Source organism: Dromiciops gliroides, chromosome 3, assembly GCF_019393635.1.
Source record: "Dromiciops gliroides isolate mDroGli1 chromosome 3, mDroGli1.pri, whole genome shotgun sequence".
NCBI classification, from domain to species: Eukaryota; Metazoa; Chordata; class Mammalia; order Microbiotheria; family Microbiotheriidae; genus Dromiciops; species Dromiciops gliroides.
In genome coordinates this window covers 377,403,760-377,430,111 of record NC_057863.1, presented here as the reverse complement: position 1 = coordinate 377,430,111, position 26,352 = coordinate 377,403,760, and the positions used below count along the sequence as shown (strand labels likewise).

Genomic DNA, 26,352 nt, shown 5'->3' with positions numbered 1-26,352 from the left:
TTTTCAAATGGATGGGAAAGATGGGAAGGAGAGAAAATAAATTTTTGACAATTTAATAAATTAATTTTTAAAAAATATTAAAGGTCATGTCATTTAAAAATTAGAAGAGAACCAGATCAGGTACCTTTCACAGTTATGCCTAGAGAGTAAATTCTTACCTGAGCAAGGGTTTAGAGCAATTATAAAAGATAACCTAGATGATTTGGATATATGAATTTGAAAAACTTTTGCATGAATAAAATCAGTACATTAAGCATTAAAAGGGAAGCATCTAAAGCAAAAAAAAAAATCTACATATCATGTATCTTTAATATGGTTCTGATATCCAATATATAGGCAACTATCAGAAACATGAGACTTGAAGAGCTATTCCCCAATCAAAAACTATGAACAAGCTGTTGTTGTTGTTTCTCCTTCATTCTGGAAGAGCACCATAACACAGGGGTCATAACTTGCAGTGAATTGGATTTAAGTGAGGGAGGGCTATGCAAGGTCCCCAACTTCGCCATCTGGGTCCAGTGGCAAGATATATATCAGGGGGCAGCTAGGTGGTGCAGTGGATAAAATGCTGGCCTTGGATTCAGGAGGACCTGAGTTCAAATCCGGCCTCAGACACTTGATACTTACTAGCTGTGGTGACCCTGGGCAAGTCACTTAACCCTCATTGCCCTGCAAAAAACAACAACAAAAAAAGATATATATCAGGACAAGTGGAGATGGCCCCAGATATTTAAAGCAGTGGGGTTAAGTGACTTGCCCAGGGTCACATAGCTAAGTGTCTGAGGTGAGATTTGAACTCAGGTCCTTCCAACTTCAGGGCCAGTGCTCTATCCACTGCGCCCCCGCCTGCCCCATATGAAAAAGCAGTTCTCAAAACAATTGCAGGTTATTAATGACTATGAAAGAGTGGACCAAGTCACTAATTATCAGAGAAATATAAATCAAGACAACTCTGAGGTGTCATCTCATTCTAAAGTAAATTGAAAGAGATAGTAAAGTATGGGAGTGATCAGTGTTGGAAGGCTTGTGGAAAGATAGACATACATAGACATAACAAGATAGACTGTTAGTTGAACTGTAAAATGGTCTGGCCATTTTGGAAAACAGTTCAAAATTATCCTAAGAAAGAGAAAGGTCCATACTCTTTAACCTAGGGATTCTACTGCTAAACATTTGCCCCGAAGAGGTTAATAATAAAAAGGCAAATTTTATGCCAAAATAGCTTTACTAATACTTTTCATACTAGCAAGGAACTTGATGGATTGGGGAATGTCTGGACAAGCCATAGAATATGAATGTAAAGGAATTTCCCTGCAGTGTAAGAGACGATGATTATAATAATTTATATTCACTATAATATAAGAAGCTAGGAATTGAGCAAGTCTTCCAAGAAATTGTAATTCCTCAGCTTAAAGTAATGATGTCTTAAATGAAATGATGGACTTAGTTCAGAAGACAGAATATAGAAGAGCATTCCCTGCAAAAATAACAACATAAGCAAATCACAGCTCTGATGATGAACAATGTACAAGGAAACAATTCTGTCTCACAGGGTCTGTATTGAATCTCATCCAAAAGTTACTTGTAAAACAGAAAAAGAATTTTTACTTTGTCTGTGATCCTTTTAAATATTGCCACATATTTTTCACATGTAAGAAATATCATGTGTAATCACAGGAACATTGAAAAATTGAAATAAAGGAATGAAACAAACAGATGAGATCAATGGCCTTTATTAGGCTATTGTTGGGCACTAAGACCTGTACTTCTTAGCAACAAAGCCAACAAAGGTTACTTTGAGGTGTAAGAAACAAGTGTCCTTTTCTTCTTTCCTTTCCACCCTAACTCCCTTTTTTCCCTTCCTTTCCCTCACAAAATTAAAGCCCCTGTTACACTCCACCAATCATGTCCCAGTCTTGGTTTCAGCCAATGAGTGCTTTTTCCCTTTGTCCTATTCCTATCTTTCTCCACAGTGGTCCTCAGTCCTCTTGACTTACCACTTAATGGGGGGGGGGGGGGGGGGGGGGGGGACAGACCTCACATGAACAAATGGTAGCTTATAGAAACCCTTCAGCTATGGCACTTAATACTTTTGTCCACTAAATTTGATAGCAAATTTAGAAAGCAAAACTCTGAGCTGTGAAGTTATTTTTTTCAAATTGCTTTCCCCTAGTAGATTGTATTCCATTCTCAAGTGCAGTGAAATGCCTTCTTAGTAGTTTATTTTTCCTTTCCTTTAAGCTACAAATTTATTCTAATAGTATGAATCATTTAGCTGTCTTTCATTTTGCTTAGATCATCTTTGCATAAATATTAAATCTGATGCAATCAAAAGTGCCACCTAAATATATTAAATTACTTTCGTTCTTGAAAGATTAGATTATGTTACATTATGTAGAGTAGAAAATCAGCCCAATAATTTTGTTTTGGATAATTTATCTAGTGGTGAGGTAATTAAGAAATTCCAATGCAGTTGGGAAGGATTAGTTCTATTTCAAAAACATGTCATAGGAAAAAGTCTAGATGACAAGGTTGAACTATTAAAATTATGACACTTTTGAACATAGGATCAAACTTAGAGAGGCCTTAGTAGCCCTAGTTACTGTTTGCAAAAATAACTAAGAATCTTTTACTGCATAATACCAAATAATCCACCATGGTCTAGAAAATTTAGTAAATCCTTTTTGAGTGATTACTATATGTAGGCACTGTAAATGCTACCAAGAACTCAAAGAAAAGTAAGGCACAGCCCTTGCACTCTAGGAATTTTAAAGCACAAGTTGTCTGCATTTGGGGGGGGCGGTGTACATTTTAACATGCCAATAAAGAAAATGGCCAGAGAGTAAACATGGGTAATGAAATTTTACTTAATTTTTTCTAGATAAAACTATGTCATCCTGAAGTCTAAACCTGCCTAAATGAATATATAGGGTGGTCCAAAAATCATGAAGGGGTCTGATGTTTTAATAACTCTGAAAATTATTTTTTCTTTATTTCCTATATATATGCATACATATATACATATTTATTTCCTATATATACTGTATGTGATGCTATGGCATTGTTAAATTAAAAACAAAAAATAAAGGAGTCATTAAATATTGAAACCCTTTTGTGACTTCATGACTTCTGACCCATTCTGTATTTATTATTGAAAGGTAAGTACAGGTCAAATCCCATTATTAAGGAACTTGGTACATCCAAAGTTTTGTTAAAGAATTTTCTTAGTGCTTAATTTGAATCTAATAATGAGAAAGCAAAAAGTATGGTTTCTACATTGTCATCCTGACCCTACTCTACTACCTTAGCTTGTATGTTTATTATTTTGCTCCTGGGTATTTTTCATATCGTTTTGTGTTTGGTTGGGTGATTTAGGAGTTTAGTTGAGTCTTTTTATTACTGTAGTTTATTTACATTTTTAAGGGAAAGAAGAACCAAATAAGTTAAAGAATAAATTCCTTGTTGGTATTATAAAGAATATGGGTGGCCCATGGTGCTGCTGCATATCTTCAGACATTTGTAAGTGGGAAGTAGCAGAGCAGGGTTTGTAAAAGGAAATTGTTTTCTTTCTTTCTCTAAAGTAAGGACTTCTTCTTTCCTCCACCAACTTTAGGTTTCACTGCCTCAAGGTTCCCAAGTAATGCCTCAGCAGACTTATCAGCAGCCTGTTATAATACCTAATCAATCTAATCAAGGACCTATGCCTACCACAGGAATGCCAGTTTACTATAGTGTCATCCCACCTGGTCAACAAAACAATTTAAGGTGAATAACCAAGTTCTTTTAGCTTCCTGTTCATTGCCCTTTCTGTATCAGCAAGGATCTCTAGTTTTATCAGTGTCAACTGATTTCAAGATCTGTTTATTACAGACATACTCTCTCCCTTTTGCTCATTCTGTTTACATAGAATTAGAAAAATAATATATGCCAACAATTGATATGAAAGGAGATTGTTGGGTACTTGATCAAATTTTGCTGTATAGAAAAAGAGGAAGCTTCTTTGGCAAGCCTACTACATTAAAAAGAGCAATTATGCATTAGATCAGGAACTGTTCTTCCAAAGAATTGAAAACACATTGCATATTGTTTCATTTACTTCCCTGCCATTCCTATGGGTTTGCCAGAGGGGCAGCTGGTATTGTGTTCATTTATTTTACAGAGTACAGAACTAAGACATGATAGGTGATAAGAGTTGTCAGGTCTTAATGATTACAAATGGCTCATTTGTCTCCAGTATGGTAGTAGAATCAGGATTGACATACTTATTCCATTAGAGTCTGTGTTAGAAATTGTTGTTTCGACATTGAAGGAATTCATCATCATTTCAACTTTTGTCAAAACTCCCTAGTGATATTCATAGTGTTTTCTTTTATTTCTGACTTTACAGCACCATTAAGATTGGCATATTTTTAAAGGAAGCATTTATGGGGAGGGAGAAAAATTTGAAACTAGAAATCTTATAAAAACAAATGTTGAAAACTCTCTACATGTAACTGGAAAATAATAAAATACTTTTATGGGGCAAAAAAGGAAGCATTTATTAAGAACCTACTGTGTGCCAGGAACTCTGCTAAGTGCTTGTCTTTGCTTGAAGAATTATAGTGAAAGGGACTGTACTCCCACCATCAAAAGAAACCTATGCTATTTTTAACTAGCACTAATTATTAGTAAATTTTTCCTTATATGAAGTCTAATTTTGCCTCTCTACAACCTGCACCCATGTTCCTAAGATGAGAAAGGCATGATGTGGGTCATTCATGGGCTAGATAATCAGGGTACTTTGTTGTGATAGAAGCAGCCTCTGGTCTTTTCTATCTTTTTGGAATATTTTCTTCTTGAGATAACTTGAAACTCAATCCTTGAGTGTCCTTAAAGATGTCTCCATTCCAGCACAGATTTGTTTTGTATGTTTTTAGTCCAGCTTAGCTATTCTTGGCTTCATCTTAAGTGTCATTTCCCCTTAATCACAGAACACCTCAGATACTTATGGGGTAGCATCCAAATGATATGCTTCCACTGTGGGCCTCGATGGAAACGGATCACTAGAAAAATATCACCACTTAGCTTTTTTCCTTTTTCATCTATTTCTTTTCTTGCTTGCAGTTTCATCTTCAAGTTCTCTTAGAAGGTTCTCATTTCTACAGGTTCATTTTCTCCTCAGATATTTTTTCATTGTTTTTGTTAGTTCTTGAACCCACACTGATTTTGTTTTCTATCCTTCCCCTCCTATAGAAAGAAGTTCGGGGTCCAGCACAGCGTACATATCTAGATTCCATTTCCACATTTCCTTTCTTTTGTCAGGATGCAGCTCAAGTATCACTTTCTACATGAAGCCTTCCTGAGTCCCACAACTGTTAGTGCCCTCCTTCCCATCTACCTTATAACTACCATGTCAACTACTTTGTATTATTATACACTGGCCTATATCGTTGAATACCAGGTGTTTACAAGTAGAGATTATTTCTTTCTTTGAATTTGTTTCCCCTACTTATTAATTGATTGATTGATTGATTGAAGACTTCCAAAAATACATCCCAGGAAGTTTAATTATATAATGTGACTCTGATTGATCATAGGAATGAAGAATCCTTTGGTTGCTAGTCCTATTAAACCTCCCAGAGGCCACACAGACCTCTTATGTAGTCAGTTTTTCCACCACCATTTTGTGTGCTAACTCCCCTTTCTCTCTTAGTAATAATTACACATAATTATTCATTATTATCTTGTTCCTCCTTCTTCTAGTCAGGTATGATCAACAGGTCCAGTCTAGTAAACAAGCATTTATTAAGCACTTGTGTGCGAGGCACTGTACTAAGTGCTAAGGATACAAAGGCAAAAACAGTTCCTGCCCTCCAGGAGCTTCTATTCCTGTGGAGGGAGACAATGTGTAAATAACTACGTAGACAGAAGGTATGTACAGGGTAGGTGGGAAGCAATCTCAGAGGGAAGGCACTAGCATTAGGGGGAGCTATAAAAAGCCTCTTGCAGAAGGTGGGATAGGACCTGATACTTGAAGGAGCCAGGAAAGACAGGGATGTAGTAGAGACAAGGAAGACAGTTGGTGAAAGGGTACGGTCAAAAAATGGAGTGTCAGAACGGTAAGAAAGCTATAGTGTTCTTATATGATATAGCACATGGAGGGCAATAAAGTATAAGAAATCTGGAAAGGTAGCAAGGATCATGGTTGTGAAGAGCTTTAAAAGCCAAATGGAGGATTTTATATTTGTTCCCGGAAGCAATAAGGAATCACTGGAGTTCAAATAAGGGAGGGCCCATGGTTAGACCTACATCATTTTGGCCTCTGAGCAGAGAACGGACTGCAGAGGAGAGAGGCAAGAGACTGGGAGACCAGCCAAAAGGCTACTGCAACAGTCCAGATTGGGCGGCCAGGGCGGGGGGGCCGCGGCATTAGGGCCTGCCCCAGAGAGGTGACTGGGAAAAAAGGTGCATTGTGAAGATAGAAGGTAGAATCTGCAGACCTTGGCAACAATAAATAGAGGAAGAGTGAGTGAGGGGTCATGGATGATACTTCATTTGCAAGCCTGATTAATAGGGAGTAAGTTGGTCCCTCAGTAGTAATTGGGAGGTTTGGAAGATTTAGGGTTTGGGATAAAGAAAATAAATATGATTTTGGATATGTTAAGGTGTCTGTTCATTTCCAATTAACCAGTCACAAACCTTAGAATTTGTTTCTATATGTCTTGTCAAAGTTAAATTAGGAAGGTAATAAAAACATAGCTAGCTCCTCTGTTGCTTCCATTCAGTCAACCACTAGCCCTTCTGTGAGACTTTGTGTCTTTGGACTTGAGCTGGTTCTTACTCTGACCTTCATCATCCCAGCCCTTAATCCCAAGGACACTTTTACAGTTTTGTATGGTATCAGTGCAGTGAGGTGGCCCAGTGGATATACTTATCTTCCTTAGTTCAAATCTGGCCTCAGACACTTACTATCTGTGTGACCCTGGGCAAGACACTTAACCCTGTTTGCCTCAGTTTCCTCATGTCTAAAATGAGCTGGAAATGGAAATGTCAAACCACTCTTTGCCAAGAAACCCCCATATTATACGCAACTGAACAACACATGGAAGTAATAGAGTAGGAGTGCAGGATTTCATCCACCCAGGGAGGGAGAGGGAGAAAGGAATAAACATTTATATGGCATCTGCTATGTACTTGGCAATTTATATTTTTAGGGTAGCTAGGTGGTTCAATGGATAGAGCCACTGGGCTTTGAGTCAGGAAGACCTCACTTCAGATCCATCAGTCAGACACAACTGAAACAACTGAGCAACAAGAACAATGCTTAAAATCTTTCATCTTCCTCTAGAATGTCTTGCAGATGACATTGGTATGCCATATATATGTGTTTCGTAATACATATTACATAATGCATAATACAGCTTATCAAGAAATGAACAAATGAATGGGGAAAAAGAGGTTCTTGTTAAGTACTTACTATGTGCAAAAATACTGTGTTAAATGCCAGGGGTAAAGATAGAGAAAGAATAAAGTCCCTGCTCTTAAGGAGCTCACAGTATAATGGGGAAAAACAATACATGTAGTTCAGCTACCTGGTGAATGGAAGGCTCTGCTCTGGTGCTCCTTCAGTCAGGTGGCTGAGCAGATGGTGTGACTAGTAGGGGATCAAGACGGGCTGTAGCATAAAGGGTGTTACAAACACATCTAAAGTGGCCTCTTGATTAATGAGACTGTATCCTTTTCTGACATTAAACCATGTGACAGTGGCAAAGGAGATAATAGTATGTCATCTCTAATTAGTCATTGCATAAAAATCACACAGTAAATGTGCCAACAATAAAATTAAAGAATATAGACATGGGGCAGCTAGGTGGCGCAGTGGATAGAGCACTGGCCCTGGATTCAGGAGGACCTGAGTTCAAATCCAGCCTCAGACACTTGACACTTACTAGCTGTGTGACCCTGGGCAAGTCACTTAACCCCAAATGCATCACCAAAAAAAAAAAGAATATAGACATAAGAATAAATTCTTAGCATTGTTTGCCCCCTTTTCTACTATTCCACCATTATGACGGCTCTCAATATTAACATAAGCTCATGGAGGGCAGGAACTGTTTCATTTTTGTCCCTTTAAGCCAACATGGTGCTATGCACAAACTAGATGTGTGTGTGCATATGTGTTGGATTGAATTCAGTTATGGAGGTAAAAGGCCTTATAGATGAGAGCCATTTTCTATTTTTATCCATTTCATGGGTTGCTGTGGATCTTTCCCCACTGCCAAAAAAGAATTTCCATCACTTTATGAGCCAACCAGCTAAGTGGTGCAGTGGATAGAGTGCAGGGTCTGGAGTCAGGAAAACTTGAAATCAATCTCAATACTCAGATATCTTACTTACTAGCTGTGTGATCTTGGGCAAGTTAATTAACCTTTGTTGCCCCAGGTTCCTCATCTGTAAGATGGATATAATAATAGCAGGTGCCTTCCAGGGATGTGAAGATCAGATAAGATGTTTGTAAAGTGCTTATTAGCACAGTGCCTGGACACAGTAGGTGCTATATAAATGTGATCATTGATGATGATTAAGAAAAAGAATCCTTCCAAACTTGGTCCTCAGACAACAAACATAAACAGTGATCAGAGCTACTGGCATAGATATTGAGACCTCTGGATCACCTCTATGCATGTACCTTTGAGGTTTCAGAGTAGTTATTATCCATATATTGTTGCCCACGGTTTCTGATTTATAAATACAAAAGATAATGTGGTATGTTTAATAAAAATGTCTCCAAAGTAAATAGCAAAATGCTATTAGAATGTGACTATTATTTTTGAAGGCTTCAGAAGCTTCATAGAATACTTAGCCAGTGTAAAAAAAAATAAACCAAAGTTTTCTTTGTTTCTCCTTTCTCGGCCTGATTTTCTGATTTTTTTTTATTCCCCTATTTATATCTTTATAAATATCATTTCAGAGTGCCCACCATTCTGTTCCATTTCTTAACAGTGTCTCGAACATAGTAGGTACTTAATGTTCATTAACTTTTTCTTTTAAACTCTTCTCTTGAATAGTTATTTCTCCTCTTGCTGTTACTTTCATGTCTTTTCTAATCTACTCTGAAATAATTATTACAAAGCAAATTGTTTAATGGAATCATTTATTTCATGAGAAGTCAGTTTTGTTTCCATTGTTCCTCTGTTAGAAGGAAAACCAGTTCTAAAAGAAATTTAGTCTAATAGAAAATGTTGTCATCTGCCACATTAACTTTTCCCAAAAAATGTTTCATCTTCAGTTAGTTTTTACAGAAGTATAGTTTCACAGCCAGACATACTTACTTGACAGTTATTTTAGGTTTTTAAATAAGCAAAATATCCAGTTTTTTAAAAATATAAAAAACTATGCCTTTTAAATAGAATTACCATCAATCGATGAGAATGATAATACTGCAAAGCTGCTGTCATATAATAGAGAGGAATCTGGATTTGGCCTTCAAGGTCCAGATTGGAATCCTAGATCTCTCACTTTATAACCTTAGGCAAGTCATTTAAATCCCTGAGCCTTAATTACTTCATCAGTCAGATAAGGATAATACACCAATTGTGCCTACTTCACAGAGTTATTATGAGGATTAAATGAGAAAATATATGTAAAGTGCTTTGTAAATTTTTAAGTGCTGTGTAATTGTTGTTTGTTATTATGGAATAACTTTTTCAGTTTGACAAAACACTTAGGTATCCTTGCAGCAACTCTAGTAAGACAGGTTGAGTGACAAGCAACTCATTTTATAATTCATGATCTTTCAGTAAATGTTATACCTGAAAAGAAATGAAAGTATTTCCAGCTCCTTAATCATAGGCTCTAGTTACAAAACTTGCCTGGAAAATATCTTCTTACCTACAAACAGGCAGGGTGACATTTTCTTCTTAACATACCTTTGAGGGAAGAGCTGCTCTCTGGCTTCAGTTTTATATGGTCTTTTCCATTTTACCTCTGCTGAGGGCCTGTAAATCAAAGTAGACCCAGTTGCCTAGAAAGATAACAAATCAAATCTAGGATTTTAGACCATCAATAAACTTTCATTTGAGGAATTTTTATCATATGAACCTGGTATGCCTCTATAACCCATAGCCAAATGCTCTGGGTTCACACAAACCAGGTCCCATCCTGAGGGCTTAATTCCTTACCTGTATGGATCCTATAAAGTCTCTAAAACAAAACTATGCTATTTTTCACTTTTTCAATTTATTTCTTTCAGTTTTTTCTTTTATTCATGTTTTCTTATACAAAATGAATAATATGGCAATGTTTTACATAATTGCACATGTATAACCTAGATCTGATTGCTTATTGCCACAGGGAGGGGTGTAGGAAAGGACAGAGAGAGAGAATTTGGAAATCAAATCTTCAAATAAAAATGTTTATTATTTTAAAAAACAATAAAAGGAAAAACATAGGATGCTAAGTACTCACAGGAATCCATGAACAAATAAATATACAATTGCAAACTGTTCAACACATTAGCAACCACACACACACACACACACACACACACACACACACACACACACACACACACACCCCGCACCCCAAGAGGAGAATTGAACTTGGAGTTATTGTCAGGACAACTATCTGCCATTCTAGTGAGTCCTTCTTTCCCATCGAGTCCCACACACCTCAACCAAAACTTGTAATTCCCTCTGAAATATTTTGGAGCTTGCTAAATAAGCAAACTCCATTTTTGTCAGACCTTTAGTGTCCAGGTAACTTACTGGTTTTACTCTCCAAGTAGAATACCAAATAGGAACAATATGAACTATATTTTTGCTTCTCCTAGTAACAAGTTATATCAGAAAATTTTCTCTTTCTAAAAGGTCCACTGACCTAATGCTCAAGCTTAGAAACTCTCAAAAAGGTGAAGAACAAGATCTCAAGAGCTGAGAGCCCTCTGTTTATAGGCCACAAAGAAGAGTGGCAAATTCTTCAGTCAGTCACTCATTCACTAGAAAGAAGCTTGATGTGTCACATCAGTTGATTGAGCAACTCTTCAGTTTGATCAAGGCCTAATATGACCCATACCTTAAAATTTTAGCAAGTTGATTGGAGAAATCTGCTCAACTTGAACAGTCTATCTTAATCAGTTCCACTTTGACTTATATACCTATACTACCTCATGAACAGTTTGCTCTATGAAGTCAGTCTGTTTATAGTCCTGCATGTCTCTTCTATGTAGTCCAGCTTCTTTGTTCACATCTGCTGTTGCCCCTACTAAAAATGCCTTTCTTGTTAATTTATATTCCTGTCTATTCTTTTAAATACCTTATTCTTTAAAAAATGATTTTAAATTAAAACCAAAACTGTTCTTTTCCAAGACCAAGCTATTGCCTTACTGTTGGTTTAAAATAGGACTTTGAGATTTATGCTTCACTACAGCAAGAAAATATGCTTTGTAGCCAGGTAGCTTAATATTTGTTTAGGGAAAACTTCCAAACTTCCCCCTCTCCCTCTTTTAATGATTTCTTCAGGCTATAAATAACCTGGACAATTAGGGAAGTCCACCCCTGGGCTTGGCTGACCTAGATTTAGGGAGGAAAAAGACTTAATGAAGATGCCCTGCAAAGAATTTCAACATTCAGGGAGTCTGGCATTTCCCTTGGGCAGCTTCTCTATTGACTGTTTTGTAAATAACTTCTGTGACTAGGGAAAACATGTTGATATTAATGTATTTGCCTGATTGGTCTCAAATACAACATGAAATATATTAAGAAGCCTATTATCTAACTAAAACGTTATTCTGTGCATACCTTCATCCAGGAGAGATGATAAAGTACAAATTATTTATAACTGATTTTCTGCTTTTACTACTCAATTTTATCCTTTTCCCTAAAAACTTTTTACGTCATTATCAATTGGTTACAAAGGAACAATTCATCTACAAGGTAAATCTTAATATTTTTCTCAAGCTATATCATCTATAAACAATTTACAGTCAGAATTATTTCTGACGGGTGCTAATTTTTGTGTTGTCTAGGACTAGAAAAGTGAAAAGAAAGACATAAGATCAGGAAGAGGAAGTGTGTGTGAGTGTGTGTATTGAGTTTTCTGCATGCAGAGAGATACTGGGTATTATTCTGACTTTATACTATAAAACTCTTAATTGTTAGGATAATTTTCCCCAAATTAGGTCTGCATTTGTTCCTTTACAACTTCCCATTTCTCCTGGTTCTACATTCTGACACTAAGCAGTTCAATCCCTCATATACGGCAGTGATGCACCGACATTAACACAACCATGTCCCTCCCGCCCTTCTCTTCTGCAGGCTTACCATGCCACAGCTCCTATGACACTGACATAAGACCCTTCATTATCCTATTTCCTGTCCTTTGGACACTAAAACCAATATTCCAACTGGGTTCTGATAAAGGCAAAGTACGGAGAGACTATCACTAGCTTAAAAGGGTTTTAAATTTAAACAAATAATTGGGAGGAATATGGAAAAGACTGACTCTATAGCCCCCAAACTAGATTCTATAGGCAGTAATCATAAAAAAGGAACAAGAATAACAGTTGAGATACCCACAAATTCATAGGAGATAAAAACCAAGGAAAGGGCAATATAAAAACTCAGACCCATATGTGTTTATATAAAAATACTCAAAGTTTAGACAATAAACAAGAAAACTTATAGATCCTAACAAGGTGACAAATTTGACCTCATCAAGAATCACTGACACTTAGTGAGATAAAACTTATAAACAAACTCTGGATTTGGAAGAGTATTCTTTTAAAAAAAAAAAAAAAAGCGGGGCAGCTAGGTGGCCCAGTAGATAAAGCACTGACCCTGGATTCAGGAGGACCTGATTTCAAATCCAGCCTCAGACACTTGACACTTACTAGCTGTGTGACCCTGGGCAAGTAAGTCACTTAATCCCCATTGCTCTGCCAAAAAAAAAAAAAAAAAGGCACAAACAGGAAATTAAAGGCAGGCAGGGAGGTGGAAAGTAACACTGTATATAAAGGTAGTATATTCATATGCCTAAATCTGGACCTGATTACAGAAGCACAACAGAGCATATGGGTTAAATTTTTCAGATATGATTTCAGACATGTTACAAAGTGATGGCAAAACTGGTTAATATTAAAACCAGAAATAGATTGATAAAATAGTGCCCCAGACTAGAATCAGAATCCTGAAGCTATTTGCTATTTGATAGATTAGAAATAACACACCAAGAAAATCAGGTCTGATTCCAAAAGTATTCATTAAGCATCTACCATATCTAAGGCATATTGTGCTGGGCACTGGAGGTGCAAAGATAAAAACACAAGTTGTCCTGTCCCTTAAGGAATTTCTGTTCTACTGATGGATACTAAAGTATACTAATAGGTAAACAGAGTGAGAACAGTAACAAATAGGATCAGACGAGACTTTTGGTAGGAGAGGATACCTGAGTCATGCTATAAAGGAAACCTAATCTGATCCTGGAGCTGTATTAGGGAGCTTCTGAAATTTCTTGTACAAAGACATTGCATTGGTCAAACCTAAGCTTTAGTGTAGGTTAGATTGGAGAGATGCTGTAAGCAGGAAGATAACTTAGGAAGTTATTATACTAGTTCAAGAGCACAGTGATAAAGACCTAAACACAAGCAGTGGTAGCCTGGGTAAGTAAGAAGGGATCATTTAATAAATGTTAAAGTGAAAAATGATTAATAGTATAGAGAAGAATGAACCTGAACTACTTATACTGTACTTGTTTAGGTCTATAGTCTCATTGTTATGAGTACTTATAATTCTGAGTGCCTGTTGCCCATGCCCTCCCAGAAGTCTCCAGAAAGGTCGCCCAAAAGTACTGGAGGCCTATGTTAAGGTCTTTTGGTGTTTTATGGGTAGTAAGTAGTTCAGCATATAGGCTTTCTGTTTGTCATCCCTCACTCTGAACATGGCCAGCCAGCTATCACCAGTCTTGAGTCATTTCTTGCCACAGGGAGGCAAGACTGAGGCTAATGACTTTGCCCTGCTCTGCATCACTTAAATCTAGTTTAAGTTGTAAGTCAGGACGTAACCCTTGTGATGTCATTGGTCCTCTTTAAGAACAAAGGACAGGACAGTCCAAAGACAATAACAATAACATGGCTACCCACCTCCTTTTCATATCCTTGATTACTTTCTTTTGTGCCACTTCTTGTGTACCTCACTTGTTATTTGTGTACTTACTTTTACTTGTATACTTACAGTGTGTAATACACTGGCCAATTTTTCATGCCTACTATGCATCTCTCTCCTCTCCTTTACATGATCTACAATTTTGATTATTTGGAGAATACAGTATTCAATATTTCAAAGCCATAGAGCATCACCATAAAAAAATAGTGTTTTATAATTTGGGGTTTGTGAAGAATGTGCTTGGGTAGAGGCAGCTCAGTGGCGCAGTGGATAAAGCACCGGCCCTGGAGTCAGGAGGACCTGAGTTCAAATTTGGACTCAGACACTTAACACTTACTAACTGTGTGACCCTGGGCAAGTAACTTAACCCTCATTGCCCTGCAAAAAAAAAAGAAAAGAAAAGAAAAAGAATGTGCTTGGGTCATCCACAAATTACCTATGCTTTTCTAGGCCCAATTCATTATCTATCTGCAGTGCCTATTGAAGGTATATGTATTAACAGGCCCGCTACTTATCAAGACAATAGTCAATCTTTATTCCTTACCTTCTTGGTTTTGCCCTTGTGGATAATTAGGCCAAACTCAGGTAAGTGATTAAGAAAGTGAATTAGTAATTCTTGAATTTGATGCGGTCACCACAATATCATCTGCAAACAGGGGCATCTAGAGGATCTCATCAATTAGAAAGAATTCCTCTTCCTGTCATATACTTTGAAAATACATTAAAAAGTTAAACTTTTTTTAAAAAACCTAAAAGTAGGAGCATAGCCAAGATGGAGGAGGAAAGGCTGTGACTCTCCTAGCTCCCAACAGATCTGTCCATATACCTCCAAAAAAAAACGTTGTAAGACAACTCATGGAGCAGCCAAACCCACAAAAGAAGAGTGAGATTATTTTCCAGCAGAAGATGGTTTAAATAGGCAGCAGGGATTGTCTGCTGTACACGATGAGAGGAGCACAGTGCATGGTGCAGATCCAGCCCCAAGCAGGCTACAACTCCGGAGCCTTGTAATCTTCAGGGACCGTGGCTTCTGAAATTTGACTCATGGACCAGTAAGGGGGTCCAGCAGTTGTCTGGAGTGGGGAATAGTGCGGGTCTCTGCTGGACCAGAGGCAGGAGCACTGTTGTGTTCCTCAGGAAGCAAATTTGAGTGGCAGCTGCCCAGTGTGGGAGGGGCACAAGCACACCAAGCTTGAGAATGAGATTTCAATCAGACTTCTGCTTCTGGGTTAAAGAGAAAGCAGACCCATGGTTACTTACATGCCAGGCAGGCTGAGAATGAACCTAATCGTACCACCTGAGACCCCCTGAAGCTTGGGTCAGTGTATCCCAGAAGCAGTTAAGAAGGACTTAAAAGCCAAGAAATAGCCTGGCAAGATGAGCAGGCAGAAAAAACAGCAGACCATTGAAAGCTTCTTTGGTGACTAGGTAGATCAAAATACACCCCCAGAAGAAGAAGATAATAACAAAGTAAAGCTCCTACATCCAAAGCTTCCAAGAAAAATGTGAATTGATCTCAGGCTTTGGAAGCACTCAAAGGACTTTGAACACAAAGTAAGAGAGGCAGAGGAAAAAATGGAAAGAGAAATGAAAGTGATGCTGGAGGGTCATGAAAAAAAGTCAACATCTTGAAAAGCCAAATTGGCCAAATGGAAACGGAGATACATAAACTCTCTGAAGAAAATCATTGATTAAGAGTTAGGCTAGAGGGGCAGCTAGGTGGTGCAGTGGATAGAGCACTGGCCGTGGATTCAGGAGAACCTGAGTTCAAATCCGGCCTCAGACACTTGACACTTACTAGCTGTATGGCCCTGGGCAAGTCACTTAAACCCAATTGCCTCACTAAAAAAAAAAAAGAATTAGGCTAGAGCAAATAGAAGCTAATGACTTTATGAGAAATTAAGACATAAAGCAAATCCAAATTAATTTAAAAAAAAAATAGAGGGCAGGTGGAAGCTAGATGGCACAGTGGTTAAAGCGCTGGCCCTGGATTCAGGAGTACCTGAGTTCAAATCTGGCCTCAGACACTTGACACTAGTTTATGGCCCTGGGCAAGTCACTTAACCCCCATTGCCCTGCCAAAACAAACAAACAAAAAATGAAAAAGAAAAAATAGAGGGCAATATGAAATATCTCCTTGGAAAAACAGCTGACCTAGAAAATAGATCCAGGAGAGATAATTTGAAAACCATTCGACTACCTGAAAACCATGATCAAAATAAGAGCTTAGACATTATCTTCCAAGAAATTGTCGGCAAAAATTGCCCTGATATTCTAGAAGCAGAAGGTAAAATAGAAATTGATGATATTCTTCTCTGTACTTAGCTAAACAGGTTTTCAGAAGGCAGATTCTGAGCTGGTCCCAGGTTTAAAAATAGGAAGAGCAGAGCAGGCTAGATTCCAGCCTTCAGGAAATTGGAAAGTTCCTTTAAGGACCCCAGACTATTAGAAACAAATATCCACTTTTAGCCAGATATGGACAGTCTTTGTATAACTGAAAATTAGTATTGTGCAAAAGGCAATAGAAAAGCACAGGAAGGAAACTTAATAACTTTCAGGATGTCCTGTATAACAAATAAACAACTTTTGAAAAGACCGGAGTAAAATTTCATCAAGGACATTTTCACCAGGAGATGGGTAGGGTGATGTGGCAAGGGATGATAGAGTGACTGAGGCCTTCATTAGTATCCTTTTGATGTCAGGAGAAAGTAAAGAAAGCTTCCGGCCCATTGGACAAAATTTTTATGAAATTTACCCTGTGGTTAATTTATAGAGTGGTCATACATGAATAAGTTGTATCTTAGAAGGTAACAATTCAAATTGATAACCTCTAGATCCAGTTGAATACTCCTAGCTAAGAGTGGAAAGAATGCTGGACTAGGAGTCAAGGAAGACCTAGTTTCCAATCCCACCTCTGGTGATGACTGTTCTGCCATGGACAAATCCCTTATTCTTCTCTCCATCTTACTTTACTCTTGTGATTTCTGTGTTACTCACCTCACATGATTTTTGGGGGGTTCATAGGAAATAACACCTTTATAAAACCTTAAGGTTTTGTATTAATTTCTTATTTAATGTGAAGTCCCTGAGGGACCTGGACCTTGACATTTTAAACATTCTCCCTTTCTATTCATCCTCTCCCACCTTCAAGAGAAGAAATGTTAGATGTCATACCTATATGCAGTAATGTCAGCTTTTTCTGGTATATAACCAAAATACTTAAAACTTTACACCAAGAATGTCATTTAAAGGTTGATTGCTTTGCTTTCTTTTTTATCTAACCTTTTCTAACTCTTCTGAAGGTCTTTGTAGAAAACAAATTAGGTAATATTTTGGTCCTCTGTCAAGATGAACCCTTGCTCATGGAATTAATTACCTGCTTGACTCTCCACTTAGATTCTTTTACTGTTCCCTTTGGGTTTTTCTATTGAATGGAAATAGATTGCAACTGGCAGAGTTCAGTAAAAACTCACTAATGCACAGTAATTGGGGAAAATTAAGTTTTTGTTATAGAATTTTTTTTACAACAGCACAATTATATGTCATTCAGGTATATGCAGTAACTTCAACTTGCCAAGTTAAGATTAGGGTACTTTAATAAATTGAAATAAGAATTATTTTAAATAGTCCATTGTTGATAAAGAAAAGTATTTCTGAAGTATGTAAAATTTCTTGAAAATAATTCTAGATAATTTAAATTTACCTGATTTGCTTACACTGTAAATTTGGACTTACCATGAGGATTTACTATAATTTGAATACATAATGAGAAATGTATGAATTTAAATACAATTAGTGGAAACTAAAAAAAAAAAAGGTTAATAACAACCAGATTATCACAGATCTCAAATTAGCGAAGTTACAGTTGGCTAGAAATTACTATTTTTTTTTAAATGTGTATATAAATCACTTAATATAACAATTTTTCATCATTTTTACTAGTTGTCCAGTAGGATATACTTATGAGAATTATGTTATTAATTATTTCAGTGACAATCCATACCATTTATTAAGAAATACATTTGTTTATACAAAAAAAAAAAAGAAATACATTTGTCATTTTTATTCCAGGGCACCTTGTGTATCTCGATAAACATTTTTAGGAAACTCTTTTAATCTATGTTACCTTATTATTTTGTTAAAAGTAATTTTCTATATATGTTATAGGGAACTTAGTTTAAGGGGGAAATATTCTGTTAAATTTCAATGTCTAGTGCTTTTTAATATTTAGTTTTTATAATTGTTTTGCTTTTTGAAGAAAATATTGAAACAATAAATGAAATTTCCCCAGTGCTTTATAATATTTTTTCTTTGTAGTTTGAGGAAGAATAGCAAAGTTGTTTATCTTTGGCATTTATAGCAAACTAACTTTCAAGAAGTTTTTATTTGAATTTCTAATTTAAACTAAAACATGTTTACTTGTTTGTAAAAGCACCAAAATCTCTACTTTTGTCTTATTCTTTTTTCCTAGCTCATCTGTAGGTTATTTGCAGCCTTTAGGATCAGATCAGATACAATTTCCTCAAACCTCTTCACCGTGCAATTCCCAACAACTTCAAAGCCACCAGTGTGCAGGTATGGAAAGATAGTTAAATAACTACAATTAGGGATTTTTCTTCCCATTTGAAAAAGAAAAATTGAATGGAATGCATTAAAACTCTAGAAAACCCATTGCTCATGTCTAGCATCTCTTGAAGGACTGATCTTTCTCTTCCTTTAAAGGTCACCTTAAATACTATCACTTCCAAGAAACTTTCCCTGATTCAACTGAAAATGTTTTCTCTCTCTCTCCAATTTTTCCAACAGTACTTTGCATCTCTCCTTTTACCACACTATACCTTGTACTATGCTTATGTCATGTCATATTTCCCCAATTCAAGGATATATAAACTTCTTGAGACCAGTGACTTTTTCATCTTTCTAACCCTAGCATTTAGCCTAGTGCTGTACATAGAGGAAGTGTGCTTATTAAATATTGGCTGAATTAATTTTAATATATAATGAGAAATGTATAAATTTATTAGTGATGCTGTCTAAATCTGTCTTAATACCTTAACTCCACTCATATTTTGATACATGACATATTCGTACAAAGAATGTGCCTATCTTTGTACCCATTCTATGCAGCATATCTGATAACTGACATTAACATTCTTCCAGACCCAATTTTGATAAACTTTATATTCACCTAGAATAGCAACCTCTCCAAGGGAACCATTCACAATTGTTGTTTCTATAGCTTAGCAGCATGAGTACTTGGAAGGAAAATTTAGACCAGAAATGTAGGCATAAACCTCTCCCCTCTTCTTCTACGCACATGTACAAATATATGAGAGAGAGAGAAAGAGAGTTAGTTTTAGAGAGAGTGTATATAAATGGTGAGTGAGACAAAGTAGCTAGTATAGGCCAGTAGATGTTGCTGACTTGGTAGAGAGCATCAGGATATTGTTATACATTTTGTAAGCACCTACTATGTGCAAATCCTTGACAGAGGAGCACATATTTGGCAATAATAGGGAGATAAAGAGAAATAAGATACTGTTACTTTTCTTGCCTTCATGGAATTTATAGTTTAGTGGCAGAAATAAGAAATAGCTGTTAAATAACAGAAAGCCTACTTACACAGAAGAGATACAGAATGCTATAAGAAATGCAAATACTAGTCTCAATCTCTTTTTTTAAATTTTTGATACTCTGTCATATAGTGTGAATGCAGCCTATATAAATGTTCTTTTAGTAGAGATGATCAAGAAATAATAAAAAATGGGTCAGCTAGGTGGTGCAGTGGATAAAGCACCCACCCTGGATTCAGGAGGACCTGAGTTCAAAGCCGGCCTCAGACACTTGACACTAGCTGTGTGACTGTGGGCAAGTCACTTAACCCTCACTGCCCTGCAAAAAAACAAAACCAAAAACAACAAAAAAGAAATAATAAAAAATGAATAAAATTTATTTGAATTTAATTTTTCACAATAAATATTTTATCCCATAACCTTCATGTATGCCTATATTTCAGGTTTTTGGTTTGGTCTTTTTTTGGTTTTTTTTTTTTTAAGAAATCTGATTTTATAATTGTCATATGGAGGGAGGCAGCTAGGTGGCGTAGTGGCTAAAAGCACGGGCCTTGGTGCTATATTTAACATGACTTTAATACTGACCATATAGAAAATTTAATTTCAAGTTCATTTTATTAAAATGTGTTTTCAAGTAACTGTTCGACAGCAATTTAATAATGAAACTTTACAGGTCATCCGTTCCCTGCTGGACACTCCCTCCTTTGTGTCCCAAAAGTAGTTCAAGCTAAATATGTCCAGAACCCTAAACCCTACCACATTATCTTTCCCCTAAACTATATCCTTTCCTTTAACTTCCCTGTTTCTGTCAAGGACATCATCATCCTAACCATGTCTAAAATACTATCTTTCTTCCACTACAATTCCCAAATCTCTAGCACCTTCCAAGCACAGCTCAGAAGTCCTTGTCTTCAGGAGGCCTCTCCACTCACCACTGATGTTAGTGCTCTCAAATCCTCTCCCTAAAGAAGTTATATTGTATTTACTTGTTTATGTGAATTTATCATTGGTCATGTTATTTTCCCCCAGTAGAATCTAACTTCCTTGAGGGCAGGACCTGTTTCCCTTTCGTTTGGCTTCCTGTTCTCAGCATCTAGCACAGTTCCTGGCACAAAATCGATACTTAAATGTTAAGTGAATGAATGAACATTGGTTAAATCGAGAGTAAAGACAGTTTCATTTTTTTGTCTTTGCAGCCACAGCACCTAATGTAGTGCCTTGTACAAAACTCAATCTTTGTTCATCTGAATTGAATTTTTTTTAATGTTGTGCTGTCAGGTCTTACAGTAAAATAATGAATCATGCTTTAAAGTTACCTTAACTATTATAGACATTCTATTTTTTAGGGTAAAGGTGACTTTTTATCTGCTTCATCAATTTTATTCTCTCAAACACATGCTGTTAAAAGTTCTAATCATCTACAGTGAATTAACGGCACTTAAGTACACTGTAATTTACATTTTTGCTGTAGTCCTGATGTTTTTAATGTAAGCAAAACATGAACATGAATGTTATGCTAAGAGTCATCCTTCTGCTTTGTAGCTGTACCACCACCTGGTGGAGGAGTGGTCATGATGCAGTTAAATATACCAAACAGTTCTCAGCCTCGAGCCCACTCCCCCCCTCAGTGGAAACAAAACAAATACTACTGTGATCATCAAAGAGGACAGAAGGCAGTAGAATTTAGCAATTTAGAGAATGTCGTTCAGGTGAGTGTAGTGTTCACTGTTCTTTCGGAAGCTTACTTTGTAACATTAAGTGCATGATCATTGTAATAGCAACCTACTTCATGTGGCCCTTCACAGTTTACAAAATGCTATATAGCATCTCATTTGCTATAAAAATTTCTAACATAAAGAGATGTTCCTAAAATAAACACTCTATGGCCAATTTTTCTCATATTTTAGATACTCTTTCGCTACCTAAACTTCTGGTCCTTCCACATCTTTTCTTGTCACATTTTAGTTACAGCACAGCCCTCAACTTAGTAGCCCGGTAACTTCACCAGCCCAGTCACCAGCACCAGCTCAGCTCTCCAATATGAAAAATATCTGTCCAACATTAGCACCTCTTTCCATCGTACCCCAGTTTTCTAGACCTTTTGTACCTGGACAAGGTAAGTCTTTGAGCATGAACAAGTAGTTATTGCCTTGGACAATTTATGGTTTATCATGAACAAATAATTTGTAGTGGGTTGTTTTTTTTTTCCCATTTCTCCTGTTTCACCTGGGCCTCATTTTCCAGTGTAACAACACCCCGAATCTAGTCCCCTAACCTACTTTAATGCCCAAAGATGCATTAAGAAAAGAGTAACTTATAACTTATACTTATAAGAATATGGAGGCAAGCGTTCCTCTGTACTCTACCCTCATTAGACCTATCTTGGAAGATTGTACTCTGAACATCACATTTAGGAAGGATGTTAATAAGCTGGAGAGTGTCTAAAGGATGGTAGTGAGAATGATTACGGGGGCAGCCAGGTGGTGCAATGGATAGAGCACTGGCCTTGGAGTCAGGAGGACCTGAGTTCAAATCCAGCTTCAGTCACTTGCCACTTACTAGCTGTATGACCCTGGGCAAGTCACTTAACCCTCATTGCCCCCCCCCCCCAAAGGAGAATGATTAAGGGCTTTGAGTCCATGTCATCTGAGGATATATGGCTGGAACTGGAAATGTTTGACCTAGAAAAGAGAAAGAAGACTTGGGTAAGGGGGCATATTGACATCTTTAAGTATTCAAAGGACTACTATATGGAAGAGGAATTAGAGTTGTTTTGTTTGTGCACACATGACAGAATCAGGAGCAATAGGTAGAAGCTGTAGAGAGGCAGATTTAGCCTTGTTGTCAAAGACGTGCTAACTGAACACACCCCAAGTGGATGAGGCCATCGAGGCTGTCTCACAAGATAGCAGGTTTCCCCTCATTCTGGGTCTCTGAACAGAGGCTGGGTGGCCACTTGTCAGACAGGCTATGACAGGGCTGCCTTTTCAGGTAGAAGTTAAACTAGACATTCACTGAAGTTCCTTCCAGCTCTAAAATTCTGTCATTCTAGAATTCATCAAGTAGACCCTGAATTAATTTAATTGTTCTCCATCTCCCTGTTCTTTCTCACTAGTAATCAGTGTTGTTGCTTTTAAAAATCTTCTTTGATATATCACATCACATGCCTAGAATTGTTTTTAGAAATGAGGAAAGACAGTTCTGGGTTTTCTGCCCTAGAAAGTGTGCCATTCCTACCAGAAACTGAAATGAGGCCCTCACAGTCTGTGTGACATTATGACAAATTCCTTTCTTATTTTTCTTCAGAATCTGTTGTTCTAAGGCAATATGCAAAATGTCATTCTTTAAGACTTCTTATATCATTTATATTGTCATTATCATTTATATCATGCTTTTCCTTAAGATTTTTCCCCTCTTTGTTTACCCTAATTTATTTATTCCTCCAATGTTATGGTGCTTTTTATGCAAAAATATTTTCGGGGGCGGCTAGGTGGTACAGTGGATAAAGCACCAGCCCTGGATTCAGGAGTACCTGAGTTCAAATCTAGCCTCAGACACTTGACACTTACTAGCTGTGTGACCCTGGGCAAGTCACTTAACCCCCATTGCCCTGCAAAAAACAACCAAAAAAAAAAGTTTTCCCTCGTTCTAATTAGAAAGTTAATTTTAAAAAAGAAAAAAAAATAGAAAAATATTCTTATTGCTTTCCAGGTGATGCCAGGTATCCATTACTGGGTCAACCACTGCAATATAACCCTCCTTCTATTCTGCATGGACACATTCCGAGCCAACAGGTGGGGAAGACAGTTGCTTAGCCCAGATTGTTCCATTGATTTGAGCTTGGGATTTATGAAACTGAGATTGTGAATCCAGTCGTTGTATTAGAACATCTCTGTACTCTAGCCAGCTTGCTCAAAAGTGGTATCATCAGTCACAGAAAGTAGCAGGGATGGGAGCGGGGGGGGGGGGGGGGGGGAAGAGTCAGTGCAAACTTGTTGCTTATAGGTAACTGCTTAAAGCATAGTCTTACCCATGTGGTTGGGAGCACAGTAAGACTCCTATGAAAAATATCATTGGGGAGGGCATTAATAATGAGAAAAGGAAACTGCCCTTCAACAAAGACAGGGACAGGAAGGAAAGCCTCGATTTGAATGGAAAGAACATAATTGCTACTTCTTATTTTCCTAAATGATTTACAATCTAAATTGCATTTGATCTACTGCACCCTTCCTTAAGTTTGCATTATTTTTAAACATTTAGGAGCATATACTTTTTCTGAAAAATTGGTATTTGTAATGATCTATTTCTCACTCTTCAGTGTCAGTCTGGAAGCAGACATGGAAACCGAGGAAGGAAACAAGCTAAAAAGGCTGCTTCCACTGACCTTGGCGCAGGAGAAGCAGGTAGATGACTTTGGGGCAATTGGGCATAATTCTACTGTTGGCTGCCTGGTGAAGCAGTCATTAGAAAACACTATCTCATAATCATCCTTCTAGAGTAATTAGGATGGGTATCACCATGTTGGTCTAAAACTAGGCAATTCTTTTCCCCAAAATCTGACTTGTAAAAACCTGAGTTCAGTCTAACATTGGTGTTATTTTCCAGCATATGACTACATTCACCCTTGCAAAGAGATTTCATTTCTCAGCTAGGGACCAATATGGTATTAGGGTTTTACAGATGAGGAAAGAAACATCAAGAAAGGATAAATGACTTGTCCAGAGTCACATTTGGTTTAATTTAGTGAAAGAACAAGACTCTAGATCTCCTGCCTCAACTCCTACTTTACCAGCCTTTGGTCTTTATCCTGAGATCCATGAACTTCAGTTTTGAGTGGTTTTTTGTTTTGTTTTGTTTGCATTTTGATAACTTGCTCAACATAATGGGCTTCTTTGTAATTTTATATATTTTATTTTCCCTAAGGGCTCTGAGAGGGGCCCACAAGTTTCCCTAGACTGCCAAAGGGATCCATGACCCAGAAAAAGTGAAATGTCCCTGGTCTACAGCATCGTCTGAGACAAGAATGACATGGGCAGCTGGTTCAGCACCTTTAGCATGATGTACAGAAGCACTTAATGATATAAAATGATGGCTTTCACTGGTTGGCTTTGCAACATTATTTAGATATATAGGCATATATACACACATATATATGTATTATGTATGTGAATGATTGATTAATCTAGAAAAACAGATCATTCTCATGATCAGAATCTATGTATTCAGTAATCTTCTCTATGTTTGGCAACAAATATACTTTAATTTTATAATTTTCTCATTGCAGCTGTTGGAAAGGTCTTAGAAATTACAGAACTACCTGATGGGATAACCCGCGTAGAAGCCGAGAAACTTTTTGGAGAACTCTTTAAAATTGGTGCCAAGATCCGCTGGCTCCGGGATCCCCAGTCTCAGACACCGCTGCGCCACCATTCTCTCTACTGTGGCAGTGGAGATGGTGCAGTGAAGACCGAACAATCTAAACCTAGTGACTTGGCCTCCACATACACAGTTCTAGCAACATTCCCCTCCATTTCAGCTGCCCAAAATGCATTGAAGAAACAAATTAACTCAGTTAACAAGTTTAAGCTGAGGACAAGCAAGAAGCACTATGACTTTCATATCCTAGAAAGGGCAAGTTCTCAGTAGCTGATCCACTACTGGACCATCAGCCTTTATGACACCTCTGTCTTCTGCCGTCCTTGATTAGCTTGATGTTTGGAGCTTCTATTAACATTATAGAGACTCCTGGGACATTTGGTCATGGCGTGATAGCATTCGAAGAAAGGCCAGTGATCCAGGAAGAGGGACAAAAAGAGAGATACACAGTTGACCCCAGATGACCAGAAATCATACCAACCTGACCCAGAGTAGCAGCTTTCTTGGATGGAGGCTGTTAAAATGCCGCTAACTTTTATAGTTGTTTTGTTTTATATTTCTGAATTCTTGTATCAGATCCAAAGCTCTATTGTACAGTGAATTTTTTCTTCACAACAAATAGCTGTATTGGAAGCGATATTTCTTATCCTTTTTGCAGCCAGGACACTGTGACCCATCTTGGATGTGGGAAGGATGCGAGAGGTAGACTATCTGAGCCAAAACTATTCATTATCTTTTTCTTGGTGGGCAAATGAAAAGAATCCTTACATAGAAGATTCCTGTTCCTCTGAATTTCCAACCATACGTTTTTCAGTCACGATAGAATTTGTTCACAAAGTCCTTTCCTTATTCAATATATTCAGACAATGTGAATGTTAATTGTAAATAAATTATGTTCTTAACTCATTTTAATCAAACCATTTAGCAGAGAGATTCTCTAAGGGGAATAGGAATCCTTCTTAAACAGGAAGAAAGTAAACTAAAAGCATTGCTATTTTTCTTTTTCTTTTTTCTTTTTTTAAGTCAGAGGGTAAAAATGATGAACCTTAAACATATGCCCCCCAGATAACTGTGCCACTTATTTGCCTTCCCCTCCATATGGATCTTATCTTTGGTCACCCTAAGGAAATGCATTTGTCAAGTGCTAGAAAATTCCTAAATGGTTTAAATTTGTTTTCATTGTTTGCAGCGGATCACTGGACATCAAAGATTCATTGCACTGCAGAACGAGAAACCTTTTTTTCAATTTCTGTGTAATTTGCAAG

The 26,352-nt window shown here is 37.2% G+C and overlaps 1 protein-coding gene across 11 annotated transcripts in view; it reads left to right on the top strand.

Annotated features, from left to right (window-relative positions):
- The window catches only part of R3HDM1 (R3H domain containing 1), a 191,909-nt gene extending 165,785 nt beyond the window's left edge, over positions 1-26,124 (top strand). For all 11 annotated transcript variants that reach the window (XM_043990824.1, XM_043990830.1, XM_043990827.1 and 8 more), the window contains 7 exons: positions 3,614-3,765; positions 18,610-18,713; positions 21,254-21,420; positions 21,677-21,827; positions 23,423-23,505; positions 24,030-24,114; positions 24,996-26,124. In XM_043990824.1, coding sequence (XP_043846759.1) covers positions 3,614-3,765; positions 18,610-18,713; positions 21,254-21,420; positions 21,677-21,827; positions 23,423-23,505; positions 24,030-24,114; positions 24,996-25,357 — 1,104 coding nt within the window. In that variant the 3' untranslated portion in view covers positions 25,358-26,124. The remainder of the gene's footprint in view (positions 1-3,613; positions 3,766-18,609; positions 18,714-21,253; positions 21,421-21,676; positions 21,828-23,422; positions 23,506-24,029; positions 24,115-24,995) is intronic.
- The last annotated feature ends 228 nt before the right edge of the window (positions 26,125-26,352 follow it).